General features: G+C 38.8%; 2 protein-coding genes across 2 annotated transcripts; both read left to right on the plus strand.

Annotated features, from left to right (window-relative positions):
• The first annotated feature begins 51 nt into the window (after window positions 1-51).
• Window positions 52-6,693, plus strand: pxmp4 (peroxisomal membrane protein 4). Its single transcript, XM_054784258.1, has 5 exons — window positions 52-234; window positions 367-429; window positions 1,341-1,539; window positions 2,265-4,292; window positions 4,644-6,693. The coding sequence occupies exons 1-4, from the start codon at window positions 122-124 to the stop codon at window positions 2,532-2,534; spliced, it is 645 nt and encodes a 214-aa protein (XP_054640233.1). The 5' UTR covers window positions 52-121; the 3' UTR covers window positions 2,535-4,292; window positions 4,644-6,693.
• tgm5l (transglutaminase 5, like) lies at window positions 4,474-16,448 on the plus strand. Its single transcript, XM_054784256.1, has 14 exons — window positions 4,474-4,777; window positions 7,342-7,529; window positions 8,549-8,782; window positions 9,309-9,427; window positions 9,518-9,646; window positions 10,399-10,576; window positions 10,682-10,817; window positions 11,785-11,888; window positions 11,967-12,206; window positions 12,274-12,342; window positions 12,415-12,615; window positions 14,402-14,559; window positions 15,362-15,498; window positions 16,200-16,448. The coding sequence occupies exons 2-14, from the start codon at window positions 7,355-7,357 to the stop codon at window positions 16,348-16,350; spliced, it is 2,031 nt and encodes a 676-aa protein (XP_054640231.1). The 5' UTR covers window positions 4,474-4,777; window positions 7,342-7,354; the 3' UTR covers window positions 16,351-16,448.
• Window positions 16,449-16,584: the final 136 nt, after the last annotated feature.

Consider the following 16,584-nt stretch of genomic DNA (forward strand, 5'->3'; position numbering starts at 1 on the left):
TACGTTACATAGGTAGCATTTTTATATGCACACCGTTTCAGTACGGTGCCATTTTGCGGTGGTACACATTGCCAGGACGCGAAAGTGCAATCAGAATTTGTGTCCCCCATTGCCCAAAGTCATGGCGGTTTCAGAGCTGTTAAAAACTTTTCTTTATACCGTCAACAACCTGCTACAACAAGAGAAATACAAAGCGGCCTTGGCAATTCTCAAAGGCTTCCGAAATGGCGCCGTGTGAGTCATTTAATTTAATTATGTTTAATTAATCCTGTTTAGCGGCACACAGTTTATTTTTGTGATCTTACAGTATTAAGCGGTTGTGTTTGGAAAAAGTGTTGATTAGCCTTAAGTTGTTTGTGTTTGCAGTTACGGAGCCAAAATCAGAGCACCACATGCTTTTGTGATGACTTTTCTATTCCGGAGTGGAAGGTAAGGTGTCTATAATTGCATAGCAGAACTACCTGTTTTACTGTGCATATGACAATAAAACTCTTGAAACTTGAATCTATAATCCATTTTTTAAATATTGCTCTAACAGCAATTGTCTACTAACCTATTATTCATGGACATATCTAATTGTACAATTAAAATATCAAGCTGTCTTCTTACGAGAAGACACAAATCCCCACAGACACGTCAAAGTATTCCCTGAAAATGTAAGTAGCAATTTTGGGCCGATATCCGCAAAAAACGGGCTTTATCTGCTGTATCTCAAATCCCAGATATTGGCACTCCAATACAAGCAGTCGATTCCATACACCGCCCTAGCAAGTCCTTCCAGCAGCGGCGGGATAGAGCCCACGTAGTCACAAAAAAAGTGTGCGCTAATGTTTTGACAGACTAGCAAGAAATGGGAGTTATTTTTCAGCCATGTGTATTCGTTAAAGTTTGGAAAAGATGTTGCAGCTGAGTGCAAAACTTGTTATGCACAAGTTTCTTGTGGTGGCACAGAACTGGAAAAGTTTGATACGATCAAACTCATTGTGCATTTGAAGTACCGTTACACGGGAAACTTCCATTGGACGACAAGAAGTGATTAGCTTTAACGGAAAAATGGCCAGCCCCTGTTGGTGGTGAGTAATGTCGGGATGAAACACTTAATTCGGCACCTCAAAACTTTATTTTATGCCTAACTGCTACTACATTGTTGAAACCTAGTGTTGCTGATTATTGTTTTCATGTTGATTCATGTTTTCTATGCCATAACTATGAAAATATTCAATTTATTAATATTGAATCCTACTTCACAGAAATTCACTTGTCGCAATCAAGTCTGGAACCATTTAAAAATTTTTACATGTTTGATTCATTCTTCCTCTGCTTTGCCTCCTCTCTGACAGTTTGGCGGATAAACTCAAAGCCATTTTGAAGGCGACGTACACACACTCCCGCAACCTGGCGTACTTTGTGTTCACATACAAAGGGCTGCAGGCCTTGCAGGAGAAGATCCAGGGGAAGAGTTTGCAATCGCACGCCTTTCTGGCCGCCTGTGTCGGAGGATGGTTGGTGTTTGGTGATAACAACAATATCAACAGTCAGGTTTGTTGGTGGTACAGTTTTTTGCATACTCAAAAACTTAGCCCCCAAAGCCTGTTTCCCTTAGCAACATGGGATTCGGTTGATACGTGGATCATGTGTTGACACACAAAAAAAGTCTCAAGAACCTACGCTGTAAAAAGTGTTTTGGTTTGAAACTGTACCTTTTTGAGTCATTCTGATCGTTTTGAGGCATCATTCGAAAGCAAACTTGTCCTAGACGTGTCATCGGATTTCTACCCAATTTGAACCACGTATACTAGACACATGGGTGATGCAAAATTGTAAAATATTTAAGTTTTTGCCCTAGTGTGTGGATGGAGCATACTGGCAAAGTTTAATGAGTTTGCGATAAACAGCAAAACTCTCAATAGGTCAGCTATAGTAGTTCAACGCTTAACTTGTGTTTGATGAAGCACCCACTTGAAGAGATTCGTGTGATTAATTAGTGACAGCACCACCTAGTGGTGATTGAAAATGTCCAAAAGCTACAGGTGTTGTTTAATAAACTATATAAAGGTGAATCAGATTACTGTCAAACTCATTGAGCGTATGTGAAATGGGACATGTGAGCTTGAGGTTATGAAACTGTCATAGCTTCACTGCAGATGATCACATCTGCTTCAACATGTGTTTTGCGACGCAGACGTGAACCATACCGCATGTCCAAATTGACTAAAATGGCGCCCCCTACTGGCAGAATGTTCACAAATGTTTTTCACCCCTAGATCAACATGTACTTGCTGTCCAGGATTCTGTTCGCCTTGTCCCGGCTGGCCGTGGAGAAAGGAGTGGTACCCCGTCCAAAACATGACCCCTTCCCGCTGTTTGCCACACTGGTGTGGGGCGTGGTCTTATGGCTCTTTGAGTATCACCCGCATACACTCCAACCCTCGCTGCAGTCATCCATGAACTACCTCTACCATGACAGCAACGTGTGGCACGACATCTCTGACTTCCTCATTTATAACAAGCCTAGGACTTCTGCTGGCAAATGAAGCCCATTTTTACTTCCTTTATGGACCGGTCCTCTGGAATAAGCAGTAGACTGGACCATTAATGTGTGCCAGGAGACAGTGGGGTTTCTTCTGATATCCCATATTCCCATAAGAAATAATTGGAATAGATTTAATGAAATCCGGGGGTCAAACTTTTGCCATCATTAAACTTTTAAGTACTGTACATGTAATGTTTTAAGGAACATTTTAGCTTATTTAATTATGTAAGTGGAAAAATAAGTTGTAAGTAACTGTAATAGTAATACTTAGAAATATATAAAATGTGACACAAGCTTTACAGTTTGAGTACTTTTTTTTAAATTAATCTTCTTAGGCTCATCACTGTCGTTTTTTTATTGTAATTATTATGACCTGTGTATAATCCTAAAAAGCCAAAGACAAACAAAAATGACAAAACAACAACAAAACAATTTTATTGGCCAAGATCAGGTCATCTTGTCACATTTGAGTTCTGCTTTGTTTTTTTTTAAATTTTTTACTTTTAACCCAGTTTTATGTTTTACTTTTAAACCATATTTTATGTGGAATTTTAGCTCAAATTCCCGGGGGTTTGACTCCTGACCCATTTCAGCTCCAAGTTGGCTGATTTTCAATTCCTAGTTTCAAAGCAAAATTTTCCATTGTAAATAATATAAAGTAATAATAATAATATATGTGAATTCATTTGTTTCAGCCTCAAACTGGTATTCTTCTTTGGATGCTCACTGAGCTGAAGTCTCACAAGATGTGCTGAAATCTCACATATGGTGATAATGTGAACGCCAAATTTTGACTGACTTTTAAGGGAGATTTTTCTAGATTTAGTTTCAAAACCCAATTTTAGAACATATTTTCCATTGAATTTGGACTCCTGAGCCATTGGAGCGCCAAGTTGGTTGACATTAAATCTCACACTTGATGATGGAAGTTTTGTTTAACCTTTAAACATATTTTTCCAGTAAAGTTTGTTCACACTCCAAATTTGGAATTCCTTGGAATTTTTGTTCAAATTTACAGTGGTTTGACTCCTGATCCATTTGAGCTCCAAGTTGGTTGACTTTTAGTTGTCCTCATTTTAAAACAAAATTTCCCAATGTAAATCATGTAAAGTGAGTGAATTTGTTCCAGGCTCAAACTGGTATTCTTCTGTGGATGCTCACTGAGCTTAAATTTCCCAAGTTTTGCTGAAATCTCACACTTGATGGTGTGAACTCCAAGTTTTGTTTGACTTTTGAGACATTTTTCTAGTAAAGTTTGTTCACACTCCAAATTTTAGATATCTCCCTTGGAATTTTTGCTCAAATTTCCAGTGGTGTGACTCCTGAGCCATTTGAGCTCCAAGTTGGTTGACTTTCAAGATGTCCTCATTTTTAAATTAAATTTCTCATTGTAAATAAGGTAACGTGAATTTATTAGTTCCAGGCTCAAACTGGTGTTTGTTTGGATGATCACTGAGCTTATATCTCCCAAGATTTGCTGAAATCTCACACTCGATGATGGTTTGAACTCCAAAGTTTTGTTTGACTTTTAAGGCATATTTTTCCAGAATTTCTTCAAACTTTCAATTTTCCTTGGAAGTTTTGCTCAAATCCACAGTGTTTTTACTCCTGAGCCATTTCAGCGTAAAGTTTGTTGCTTTCAAGTTTCACAACAAAATTTCCCATTTGCAAATGGATAGTGAATTTATTTGTTCCAGGCTCAAACAGGTATTCTTTGGACGCTCAATGAACTGAAGTCTACCAAGATGTGCTGAAAAGGGTTAGTTTTGTTTGACTTTTAAGGCATATCTTTCGAAAACTTCGTTCAAACTGCAAATCATGCCACTTTCGAGTTGTTTTTTGTGTGGATATTCCAATGAATGACATCAAAAGGTAGCAGCTCACAAACTAGTCACACAAATGTCAACAAATATTTAATGATAATGTGTACCTCAAGAGGAATTGTGACGTACGTTTTACCTTTAGAATTACAATTTAATTGTTAATTCTTAATATTTTTTACTGTGGCTGTATTAAGTTAATTGGGCTGTACATTTGGAACATTTTGTGCTTGTTTTAAAAATGACATTTCTACATGAGTGACCTTGGACTTCTGATTTATATCACACAGATTTGGCTGGATGAACAGCTTTGCTCAAGATGTAGTGAATGAAGCTTAAGCGAAGCAAGCGATGGACGTGGACATCAATAAACATTCAACTCAGCATCTGACCATGGAGGTGGCCGTCGGGACCGGGAGCGCAGGTGACACTTTATAAAACTGATATTTTAATCAAAGCACCTGGCTGATGTTTGTCACTGCCTTATAAGGCACAGAATGAGTTTTCTGGTATTTCAGTTACAGTAATTTGCCTCTTCATTTTATTTTATTTTTTTAAAAATAAATCTGTATATCTATCCTTAGGCCCGCAGCGCTCAATCAGAGGCTGGAGGCTGTGAAAGTTGTACAGTCTGTTTGCAAGTTCATGTTTTTATCAAGGTGTGGGAAATATTTCCTTTTTGTTCTTCATGTTGTTTCCTAAAACTGCGTGTTTTGAGTAAATACATATTTTTTTATTGCATGTTATGTTTGATATTTAGTTTGCGATTTGTTTACAAATTTTTGTATGTATTGCTGTTTGAGTTAATTGTGCTCAGGCCACACCCACCACTTATTCTAATGCATAATTTGCTTTTTTTAATCCCTGCATTGTTTTTATAGTATTCTTAATTGCTTATTGTAATAAATTCACTGTTTGATTTTTAATCTCTGGTTTCCCTACTGCTCACCCCTGGGTTTCGAACCTCTTCAAATTGGGTTCTAGTCCTTTTACTAGGTGGTGCTGTAGGCAGGACTTTAACTATTCCCACTATGGCCACAAAGTTTCAGATGACAGTATTTGTTTACTGAAAAGTCTGTCATCTCCAGTGTATTGTTGCTTGTTTCACATAGGATCTTTATTAAAAATGACATGTTATAATTGTGGGGGAAACCGTTCAACTGAGGTGGTCTGTGACAACTTGAAAATATGTTATGTGGTTCTGTGGTTCTTTTATCCGTTTTTATGTAAAAAAATTATTCATTTGGGGAACAAAATGTGTAAAATTTGCTTAAGTGTATTTATGACTAATTATTCAACCACAAAGCAGTGATGTTTTATGAATTCATAGATTTTTGAGAAAAATAGAGTGAAGCCACGAAATTCAAAGTACAGAGTGGCGAGGAATTCAGGCACGGATTTAGAGGGGGGTGTTACCTGATATGCATAGGGACATGCATCTGAATTGTGGGCGCGTGGTGGACGCATATGCCAGAATGCAACCGAGACGTATGCTATTCCTGAACCCACTGTCAGGCTGATAATTTACATTGGACATTGAACGTGTGCTGGACATGGCTATTCAGGTGGAGGTGCAAAATAAAGGTTCTGGCATCATGACTATAAGGAAAACTGTTCTCTATTTTTATTTTATTGTCAATGAAAATTAACCAGAAAAGCGATCCCCAGTGACATTAAATTATACTCAAATCCTCATTTACAGCTGCTTCAAATTGGAAAATATTTCAGGAAATTAAGCTAAAATGGGTTTCTCCTAGCACCGGTAATTTTATAAATAGAATGTCTTGGCTTAAACGATATATTCCAAGGATAAAAATAACAACAAACTCTTGAAATTAAGGACATAAAATTGGCCTCAAATATCACCAGATTGTAGGAAATGAGGTCTAATTTTAAAAAAATTTCTGGGGGAGGGTCCCCAGACCGCCTGCTCCATTTCCAACCACACCCCCCCTTTTCAAAAAAGCTGGATCCGCCCCTGGAATTACTGTACAAGAGTACTTCCTTTAAAGAAGGTTTGACCCAAGACCCAGGCTCGCCACAGTTGTATTATAATGCTGACATTGTATGCTTTATTATCACATATTTGTAAATAACTACCAAATTAGGGTAAATGATTTGGGCTTTCTGCCAAAAAATGATCTCTTTTTGTAAATTAAAAGCATAAACGGGCTGGTATTCTTACAAAATAATTAAAAAAAAAGTTTTGATCAAAGATCTGCAAATTTGTGGTGTTGCCAATATGCGGAGATCTGCTGTATATTTATATAGTGTATATTGTGTGGGAATCCCACACAATATAGCTTTGAGCTAATTCGGTTCTCTGGGTTATTAGTTGAATTCATGACAAGTCAGTGATGATGATGATTAAATCTATCAAATGTAATGTATTAACGCCATTGCTCAAATAAATGTTGCATTGTGTGAATATTTCCACTTAATTATCCATATATTTTAAGTATTATTTTATGTTGATTATGTTGATTGTTAAGCATTGGTAACACTGTAAGGGAGGGGGGAAAAAAAACATCTAACTTTATTTTATACTCAGCTCAGAGCTAGTGAATACATTGTACACTGTTGTCTGCCTCGCCCCGCCCACCTCTCTTGCTCACCATCATGGCGGACTTTTTGCACCATAGCTACTACACTCTGCTCCAATCATTTGTGGGGGTATCGGCAGTCGTATTCAATTCTAGTGTCCTCGGTGATTACTCCCACATATCAATGACGTATCGGCCCTCTAGCGACATGACAAATAAAGAGGTGTGTCCACAATGCTGCTGCATGCCTGGTTGTGATAATTAACCTAGAAAACTTGATCATATTTTCATACTGTGGCAAGTGGAATGCTTCAGGAGGGTGTGGCGTGAAAGCAGAGGTGTATTTATACAGACCTGTAGTAATTCAAAGCATGTGTCTGCGCTGACGTAACGTGAGACACAGTACATCTTCTTGCAAGAGTTTCATCCTTCCTTCCATCTCCAGAACAGATTTCAGCATGCAACAAGTCAACTTGGAAATTTCCGAGAATCTGGAGCGACACCGAACGGATGGCTTCAGCGGCTCCAAAGCTCTGGTGGTCCGAAGAGGAGAGCTGTTCAGAGTCAGCCTGCCGCTGAAGGATCGACCTTTTGACCCCCGCACGGACGCTCTCAGAATCACAATCATGCTAGGTAAAGACTCTTTAAGCCCAGGAAAATTGTTTTACATTAGTACACTTTAACAACTTCAACAACATTTGTTAAGTACAATCTCTTGAACCACTCCTCTATTATTGTATTATAGTGAGGCATATGTTACCAATTATGGTTTATTGCTGTATGATTTTTCTATATTTGTAAATATTTTCTATATTTTCTATATTTTTGCATTCACAATATACAGTAGTGGCGATCAATACTGCCACTATGAGCGACACAACAATAAAAATGACAGATATGTGAAAATAAACACAGGTAAAAAAATTAAAATTATTAATGAGATCACGCTAGTATTGATCCAATGCTGATTCTGATACCTTTGGTATTGATACTACCAGTATTTGGGTTGATCCACCCACCCCTAATATACAATACCAGTCAAAAGTTTGTACAGCCCTTCTCTTTTATAGAATGAGTGTCCAAATGTTTGACTGGGACTGTATACATGCTTACAATTGCATTACTTAATAATATCCATTAAATATATAGCATATAAAAATGATATTGTTGCTGTCCAATGAAAAACATGGAAGCCCAAAATTTGTGTTTAAAAAAAAAAACCTTTGCAAAATGACAAAAAATAAGACCAGTGCGGCTAAAATAATCCAATCAAATAAAATATAAAATGTATAAAATATTTCAAAATAAAAAATATTAAATAAAACAATATTGTGAACTAAATTAAAATAAAATAATCAAAAAACTTAAAAAAAAAATAGAAAATGCCCAATTGTTGCTTCCGCTCTCTCCCAAAACCCAAAAGTGATCAAAAACTTTCGATACCTTCTTAAAACTCTTCTCTTTACGATCGCATACAAGTACAGCATCTAAACATCTTCATTTATCAATTATAATACTCCTCCTCCCTCTCGTTTATATATTGTAAAGATAACTTGAGTATCTACAAAACATTATATTAAACCAAAGTCTAATAATGATATAAGTGTTATTTGTAATAACTAATACAAATATTCAATTGATTCTCTCCACAGGCCGCCTGTACGTGAGCATACCTGTCACTTTTTCTGTCAAGTTTTCTTTGTCCCGGTGGGCAGCCTTTATGGACTCTGAGAGCCTGAACCCAAACAACCCCTCAGTATTCATCTCGGCCCCCTCCTCGGCCTCGGTGGGCTGCTACAGATTTAAGCTGTGCGTGTTCACTCAAGACAAGGTGAAGGTTTGCGCTGTCGGCAAATTCATCCTGCTTTGCAACCCGTGGTGTCGTGGTGAGTGGGAGAAGACATTAAATGTTGTTGAGGATGCAGGCATTTATTATTTATTATTATTTATTTATTTCAGACACATTAGTTCATGTTGCATTTTAAACAAAATTCTGGCATATTTTTTGTGTACCTGGGAATGTTATTAATAGTGGAAAAAAATAGTCACATTTTCATCTTTTTCCAGATTTGCACCAATATTTAATAGGCTGTGTCTGGCGCCAGGTCAATTTTTGTTTGCATGCACAAACAAGCAAACGATGATGTTGATTAATTTAAATATCTAGCTAGATAAGGGATATAGGTAGTGTGCAATAATAATAATAATAATAATAATAATAATTATTATTATTATTATTATCATCATCCTATTGACGATGATGATTGTAATGAGTATGAGTAAATAAAAACAAGTGAAAATGTTAAAAATGTTTACTATTACAATACAGTGGTCATAAGGTATATAAAAACGTTACTGTGGCCATAAACTACACATGTAAATCGAAGATCAACAAAGGTGTGTGTAATACAGGTGATACAGTCTATATTCCCTTTGAGGACCAGAGAGAGGAATACATCCAGAATGACTCCTGTTTGCTGTTCATGGGAACGTCTATGAACCTTGTGTCCAGACCGTGGTCCTTAGACCAGGTATGAAGGCAAACAAATCAAATAAAATCAATGTCTAAGGAGTTACGCGCCACTTACACTTAGAGTAATTCTTCAATATCTTTGTGAAAGTTCGAGCCCAACGTTCTGGAGGCGTGTCTCAACCTGCTGAATGTCAGCCCTCAGCACAAACTCAATAGAAGGACAGACTACCTGAACCGGAGCAACCCAGTCTACATCAGCCGAGTGGTGTCTGCCATGGTAAGAAACAATACACCGTGTGCCTTTTGACTCATTGGGAATGACACACACGTCACTGCAGCCCATAAAATCGCAACAGTATCTAGGGAGAAACCTGCCAAGCAAAATGCTTTTTAAACAACATCGGTTTGTTATTGTGACACACGAGGCAGCCATTTGTTTTACTCACGTGTGCATTTTACATAGAAACACAAAGGAGTGATTCCACCCAGCCAGAGGACTTCAGAAGGGGTTCTGCCCCTTGAGAAAAATAATGTTAAAGGCAACAAAGATGGACAAAAGCTCCAGAGAATAAGATGCAAAAAAAATTAGGTTACATGCGAAGTTAGGAGAGGTGCGGCAGCCTGAGAAAAAAAAGATCACAATTTTTGAACATGCTCAGCTAGATTCATCTATGTTAAACACAAAATAAATGTATTTTACAGCGGAGACAGAAAACTCCATTTAGTGAGGGCTAATTACATACAGTATATAGTTAAAGGAACGGCAGCAGCTTGACAAAAAATATACAATATTTTGAAATTTTCAAAGTTACTTCAAATATGTTGAAGCCAAAATGAATGGATTTTAGGGAAGAGACGGAACATTCTAGAAAATAAGATCCAGAAAATCAGGTTACATGCGACGTGCGGCCCTGACAGCCGTTTCTCCCTCTCCTTTGTCAACTGAGTGAGGCAGGAGAGCCCTTGGTCTCAAGTTGCCAAGGAAACAGGCCAGTGGACTTTGGAATGATTGATTGTGATTCTACGTAGATCAACTGCGAGGACGACCGTGGAATGCTGAAAGGCAACTGGTCGAGCGACTTCAGCGACGGAGTCCATCCATCCATGTGGTCCGGGAGCGGCGACATCTTGAGGGGTTGGGCTCAGTCTGGTTACCACCCTGTCAAGTATGGCCAGTGCTGGGTGTACGCTGCCGTTATGTGCACGGGTGATTGCAACATCGATGATGACAACACTATGAGTCTCTGCCACATTATTGTAAGACTGACACCCTCCTGCCTTTCTCTCTTCGGTTTTGCAATCACATCTTCAGTCATGCGAGTCCTTGGCATTCCTTGTCGTATCGTCACCAACTTCAACTCGGCTCACGACACCAATGGCAACCTGGTCATTGAGGAGTTCTACAGTGAAACAGGCCAGAAGCTGAAGAGCACTAAAGACTCCATTTGGTCAGTACGGACTGATGGGAAGGAACCAGTCGCCTCCTTTATAGAGAGATAATAGAGTTAGGGTTAGAGATTTTGATTTAAGCCTTTGAATTTAGGGGTAGGATAAGCGGCATAGAAAAAAGTTGGATGGATGGAAATTAGGGATTAGTTTTGAGATTAGGTTTTTGGGGTTAGTGCTAGGATTTGGGAATAGAGGTGGACCTAGACTTAAAGTTTTTGTTAGGGTTAAGGTTAGAGACTATAGGGTTATAAATTAAGGGTTAAGGTTAGAGTTAGTTTTAGGGTTTGGGATTATGGTTTAAGGAAAGGGATTAGGATTTGGGATTAAGATTAGGGATTACATTTAGTGTTAATGTTAAGGTTGCAGATTCGGGTATTGGTTTAAGGTCAATCCAGCTCCACTCTTTAGATACCACTGTGTTTGGTACCACAAAACATAAGTTTTTCATATTCTTTACTCACTTTAAACAATGAAAAGTAACTACACCAACTGTATGCCTTAGTGGAAATGGGGCTTGGGGGTTGGGTTAACTGCCCACTGGTAGGGTACCTGAAAGGTGGAGCTGGACGCAGTCAGTTGGTAGGTGGACAGAAAAAGAAACAGGAAAGGAACAGAATAATGCGATGAGGTTTGTGCTTAGGTTTTACGATTACGGGTTAAGATTAGGGTCAGGTTTAAAGATTAGCGGTTAACGTAAAAGTCGGGTTAGGCTTTGGGGTTAGGGTTAGGATTTTGGGTTAGGTCTCACTGCACCCTTTTGGTAAATCTTTACAAGTTTTGAAAAAAAAAAAAAAAAACAGCATTACTCTACATCTTGGTGGAAAGAAGACTTTGGCACCCTCTTGTTGGGATACCAACCTTAGTGGTAGGTTACCTAAAAGGAGGAGCTAGACTCACTGCACGTCATCATCAGTTCTCGCAAGTGTCCTCACTGATTGCTTGTTACATATTGACCCTTCAAAACAGGAACTTTCACGTCTGGGTGGAGTGTTGGATGACCCGGCCAGATTTGGGAGGTGACATGGACGGCTGGCAGGTTCTAGATCCCACTCCCCAGGAGAGAAGCCGAGGTTTGTCTTGCTTCTTAGCTTTTTTTTTCATTTCCATCATCTCCCTAAAATAATCCATCCTTTTTGTGCTTCTTCCAGGGGTGTTTTGTTGCGGTCCCGCTCCCACCAAAGCCATCAAAGAGCGACGCGTTGACCTCTTCTATGACATCCCCTTTGTGTATGCTGAGGTGAACGCTGATGTCCACACTTTCGTGGTGAGCCAGGGTCGGGTGGTGAGCCGCAGCGTGGACACGGACAGGGTGGGACCGCTCATCTGCACTAAAGTGGTGGGCCTCCCCAGACTGCAGAACATCACCGGGGACTATAAACCCATACAAAGTATGAGATATGGTTTTCAACAGCTGTTTGCTTTCAGCTATAACCACGTCTTTGTCTTCTAAAACAGGCCTGACGTCAACATTGTCATCAAACAGGTCCTCCACGTCAGAGAGCTCGACGCTAAGGAGAGGCACAAGTAAGAACCGTCACCCCAAAGTCACCATCTGCTTAAAAACGCCTCCCTGAATGGTCTTCCTGCTCTCCACAGAGAGGATGGCTGCCTTTTTGACGCTCGATAAAACCCCTGTGGCTGGGGCATCCATCCTCTTCACTTTGAAGGTCATCAACAGGCAGAGCGTGGCTAAAATGATGAAGGTCCACCTCAACGCTCAAACCAAAGAGTACAACCACAGCCCCTCGGAGACCTTCTGGGAGGCCCACCACATGATCCAGCTGGCACCCTTGGAAGGTAAGCCAATAAAGTTATTGATTATTACAATGGAACCTCCATAGTTAAACACAATTGGTGGAAATGAGGCAGCCATTTCTTTTAGGGAATTTGACACTAAATAGGGGTTATTCAATCACTAAAAGCAACTTTTTTTTTAAGGTATGAGGTATTCCTCCCATGGAGGGTACCAAAGAAGTTTTGGGGAGGCGTCGCTTTTCAAAAAGATTTTCTAAATTGTTTGAAAAAAAACCAAACAATTTTAAAGATGGCTTTAGCGATGTCTAAGGCAACATAGGTTTTAGAGACAGAAAACTCCATAAAATAAGACGAAGAAACTCAGTTTGTAGTGTGAATGGTTGTTTGTCTATACAGTATGTGCCCTGTGATTGGCTGGTGACCAGTCCAGGGTGTACCCCACCTCTCGCCCAAAGTCAGCTGGGATAGGCTCCAGCATACCACCGCAACCCCAAGCGGAAAAGAAAATAGATATAGATTGATGGAGACTCAGTATGTTCATGAGGGCTGATTAAATACAAATCTAGGGGAGACACAGCAGTTTAACAAACGTTTCAAATGGAGATTATAGTGGAACTGCAATACTGGAACACAATTGATGATTATTGTTATGGGTGAGACCAGTCCAGGGTGTACCCCGCCTCTTGCCTGAAGTCAGCTGGGTAGCTGGCTATTATAAGCGGCATAGAAGATGACTGGATGGATGTTATGGGCGAAAATGAGGCAGCCATTTCATTTCCCTTGTGAATTTCACATTAAAATACAGAGAAGTGATTAAATCACAAAATTTATGTATATATATATATATATATATATATAAACCAGCGTCTTTCAAGGTGTGAGGTTGCCAGAGGGCTCAGCTTGAAAAAAACAAAGAAAAACATATGTAATCCAGAAAATGATTTGGCATGAGATTACAAAAGGAAAGGAGTTAAATATGTTGTTAGGAGAGGCGCAACAGCTTGAGAAAAAATGAAGAATATATAGTTTAAACCTGCTAAGATGGCTTCAGCTACTGTATGTGTAGAAAGTAAAAATAGATTGATTTTAGAAAATATACTGAAAAGTATAAAATAATATGAGGAAATTTAGTTTGTCAACAAGGGCTGATTACATACAAAGTTAGGGATGCCCAGCAACTTGAGAAAGTTTCAAATGTATATTATATGGTCACTGATTTATTTTTGGAAATGTCAGAAATATTTACTTGTAAGGTTTGTGTTGTTTGTTTGTTTCATTCTGACTAAAAAAAATGAAGTAGGGAGATGGGAATATTTTTGTTTTTCTTTAAGTTGCCTAATAATTGTGCACACTAATAGTTGCATAATAATTGTGCACACTAATAGTTGGCTAATAATTGTGCACACTAATAGTTGCATAATAATTGTGCACACTAATAGTTGGCTAATAATTGTGCACACTAATAGTTGCATAATACTTGTGCACACAAGGATAGTCGTAACAAAAACCAAAACCCCACTTTCGCTCCCTGGAAGTTTTAAGTTTATTAACATTTTGGATTGACCAACAGCGCTGTTATTGTTGCAAATAATAAAACTAATAATCAATAATGCAAATCGCCAAATAATTGTGCACACGGTGTAGTGTAAAATAAAACTAAAATAAAGTAAAACTGCTCAACCTTTGAAGACGCCATTTTTTTCCCCTCTGTACTGGTTTAGTCAAATACAAGCTGGGATGTTCATTTTCGTCCACATGATCAGGTCCTTTGTATCTGTGTGTGTGTGTGTGTGTGTGTGTGTGCGTGTGTCTGTGTATGTTGGTTTAGTCAAGGTCCTGAAGCAGCAGATCCTCCCACCCCAGTATGAGGACCTGGTGGGGGACGACCTAGTCAACCTGGCAGCGGTTTTGGAGGACGTGGTCACTCATGAGCGAGTGCTGGCCTTTGAGGAGTTCAACATCGCCAGTCCACAGCTTGTCATTGAGGTATAACATAGCACACACTGGCCACAACATTAGGTACACCTGCACAATTGAAAGCTCTGCCTTTATAAACATAATAAGGCCTATTAGTAATTGTTTGTAATGTTAGCAATTGTCATACCCCCGCAACCCTAGTGAGAACAATTGCAATTGCATAGAAAATGGATGGATGGATGAATTACTTTATAAGTTATATTGTTTTACAAATAATACTGTTTCGATGTGTCCTATCCAATTGCAATGTAAGTAAATGGTGTTGAGTTTTTTATTGACATTTGTTTAGTTTTACATGACATGATTGATTGAATTGAAATGAATTCAATTTAGGTTTTTAGTATTTTTGTATTTGAATACTGATTATCTGGAGGAAAATATTTTATTTTAATATAGCTTTTCACTTCATTTTATATTAATTTCTAATTATGATTTTATTTATTATTACTATTTAATACAATCTATTTGATGATATATCATGTCATGTCAGACTAGGCAAAAGTACTCAACACCAGCTACTTACATTGCAATAGGATAGGTTAGAATTAATTCAGTTGTTTTTAATTCAATTCAGTTCCTGAAGTCTTGCAACGCACTTGATTTCAACTGACACATTTCAGTAATAAGTGTGTTAATATCTGAGCTTTATTTATTTATTCATTTATTTCAATTTATTTATCTATTTATTTATTTAAGTAAAGGCATTATTTTTGATGCAGCTCATGTTCCAGAGTGCTGGGCTGTAACCAGTGAAGTGGATGAGTGTATACCTAGCGTTCATTCTAATGATGGTAATGCGTTGCTCACTCAGATTGAAGACGAAGAGAACGTGGTATTGAACAAAGAGCAGGCAGCCAGCGTGAGCTTCACCAACCCCTTTTCTCATCCCATAAGCGGCCTGCTGAGCGTGTCTGGTGGCGGCCTTGTCAAAGGTCATGCTAACTTCAGGTAAAAGGTTCACATTTCCTCGTTCTTTCAGCTTGATAAGGGTGATCACAGTAAGAATTCTATTGTTCTGCTTCCAAGGATGACTCTGTAGCATATTATGAGAATGACGTCTTTAGCCTAGTTTACACTTGCAGCGGTATGCAAATTTGTGTCAATGACGTGCCAATGAGTAAAATGGTCTTAAACACTTGTGAAGTATGTGTAAACTGTGCGGTGCTGCATCCCAGTGTGCTAATAAGCCAATTATCAAATGTTAAAAATTTGGGGCATTCATAATTTCCGTGAACGAGTCATGAACGCAACATAAACGCACCAGCGAACACACCGCAACCCATGCGCAAACAATGTGGGTTGTGCATATCAAAGCATGTCTCATTCACATGAATGGTTTACTTTTCCACCACCTGTTGGAGCAATTTGGGCGGGATTCTCAAGTAATTTCTGTAGCCTCTTGGATCTTCCTTGTGAATTTCTATTAATAAGTGGTCATGGTGCCCAAAGCGATGTCTTCTAGTCAGCAGTTCCCTCCCCCACACCGTCCATGCCTTCTTTTTTCTAGTTTATGCCTTCTTTCTGCTTTTTCTCCATTCTCTTTCTGCAGCTGTGAGAAAATAGAGACAATTTGCATCCAGACACAATGTCAGGCTTTCCTTTGAGTTTAGTTTAGTTTTTTCTTCTTCTTCTTCTTCTTCTCCCTGCAGGATGTTTCCGCTGCGTCCAGGAGGAATAGGAGAGCAACGCATCAACTTCCTCCCCAGCAAGACGGGAACAAAGATGCTTCAGGCTTCCCTCATGCTCTCTAATAAGACCACCGTGAGGGGATTCAAGATGGTGACCGTCCGCCGTATTTAGGCCTCACTTTTGCTGATTATCCCCTTCAAATGTGAATATACAACTTGTTGCGCATTTGAAATTGAGCTTTTTTACTTTGCTATTGCCTCGATGTGATATGTTGATTCAGAATTAAATATTTATTATGTATTATATGACCATGACTGCACTTTTGTTCATGGAAACGCACTAAAAATTAACTTCGATTATAGTAAGACAATTTCCCCCCACCCACGTTACGTACATCCTTCAAAC

The sequence above is a fragment of the Dunckerocampus dactyliophorus genome, chromosome 8 (genome assembly GCF_027744805.1).
Source record: "Dunckerocampus dactyliophorus isolate RoL2022-P2 chromosome 8, RoL_Ddac_1.1, whole genome shotgun sequence".
NCBI lineage: Eukaryota > Metazoa > Chordata > Actinopteri > Syngnathiformes > Syngnathidae > Dunckerocampus > Dunckerocampus dactyliophorus.

Bases quoted from the DNA above. Each gene is read 5' to 3' on its own strand.
- pxmp4 (XM_054784258.1), top strand. From the start codon at position 122: ATGGCGGTTTCAGAGCTGTTAAAAACTTTTCTTTATACCGTCAACAAC. The intron at 430-1,340 runs GTAAGGTGTCTA...CCTCTCTGACAG, and splicing joins TTTCTATTCCGGAGTGGAAG to TTTGGCGGATAAACTCAAAG. The intron at 1,540-2,264 runs GTTTGTTGGTGG...TTTCACCCCTAG, and splicing joins ACAACAATATCAACAGTCAG to ATCAACATGTACTTGCTGTC.
- tgm5l (XM_054784256.1), top strand. From the start codon at position 7,355: ATGCAACAAGTCAACTTGGAAATTTCCGAGAATCTGGAGCGACACCGA. The intron at 9,647-10,398 runs GTAAGAAACAAT...GATTCTACGTAG, and splicing joins GCCGAGTGGTGTCTGCCATG to ATCAACTGCGAGGACGACCG. The intron at 10,577-10,681 runs GTGATTGCAACA...TCACATCTTCAG, and splicing joins CGCTGCCGTTATGTGCACGG to TCATGCGAGTCCTTGGCATT.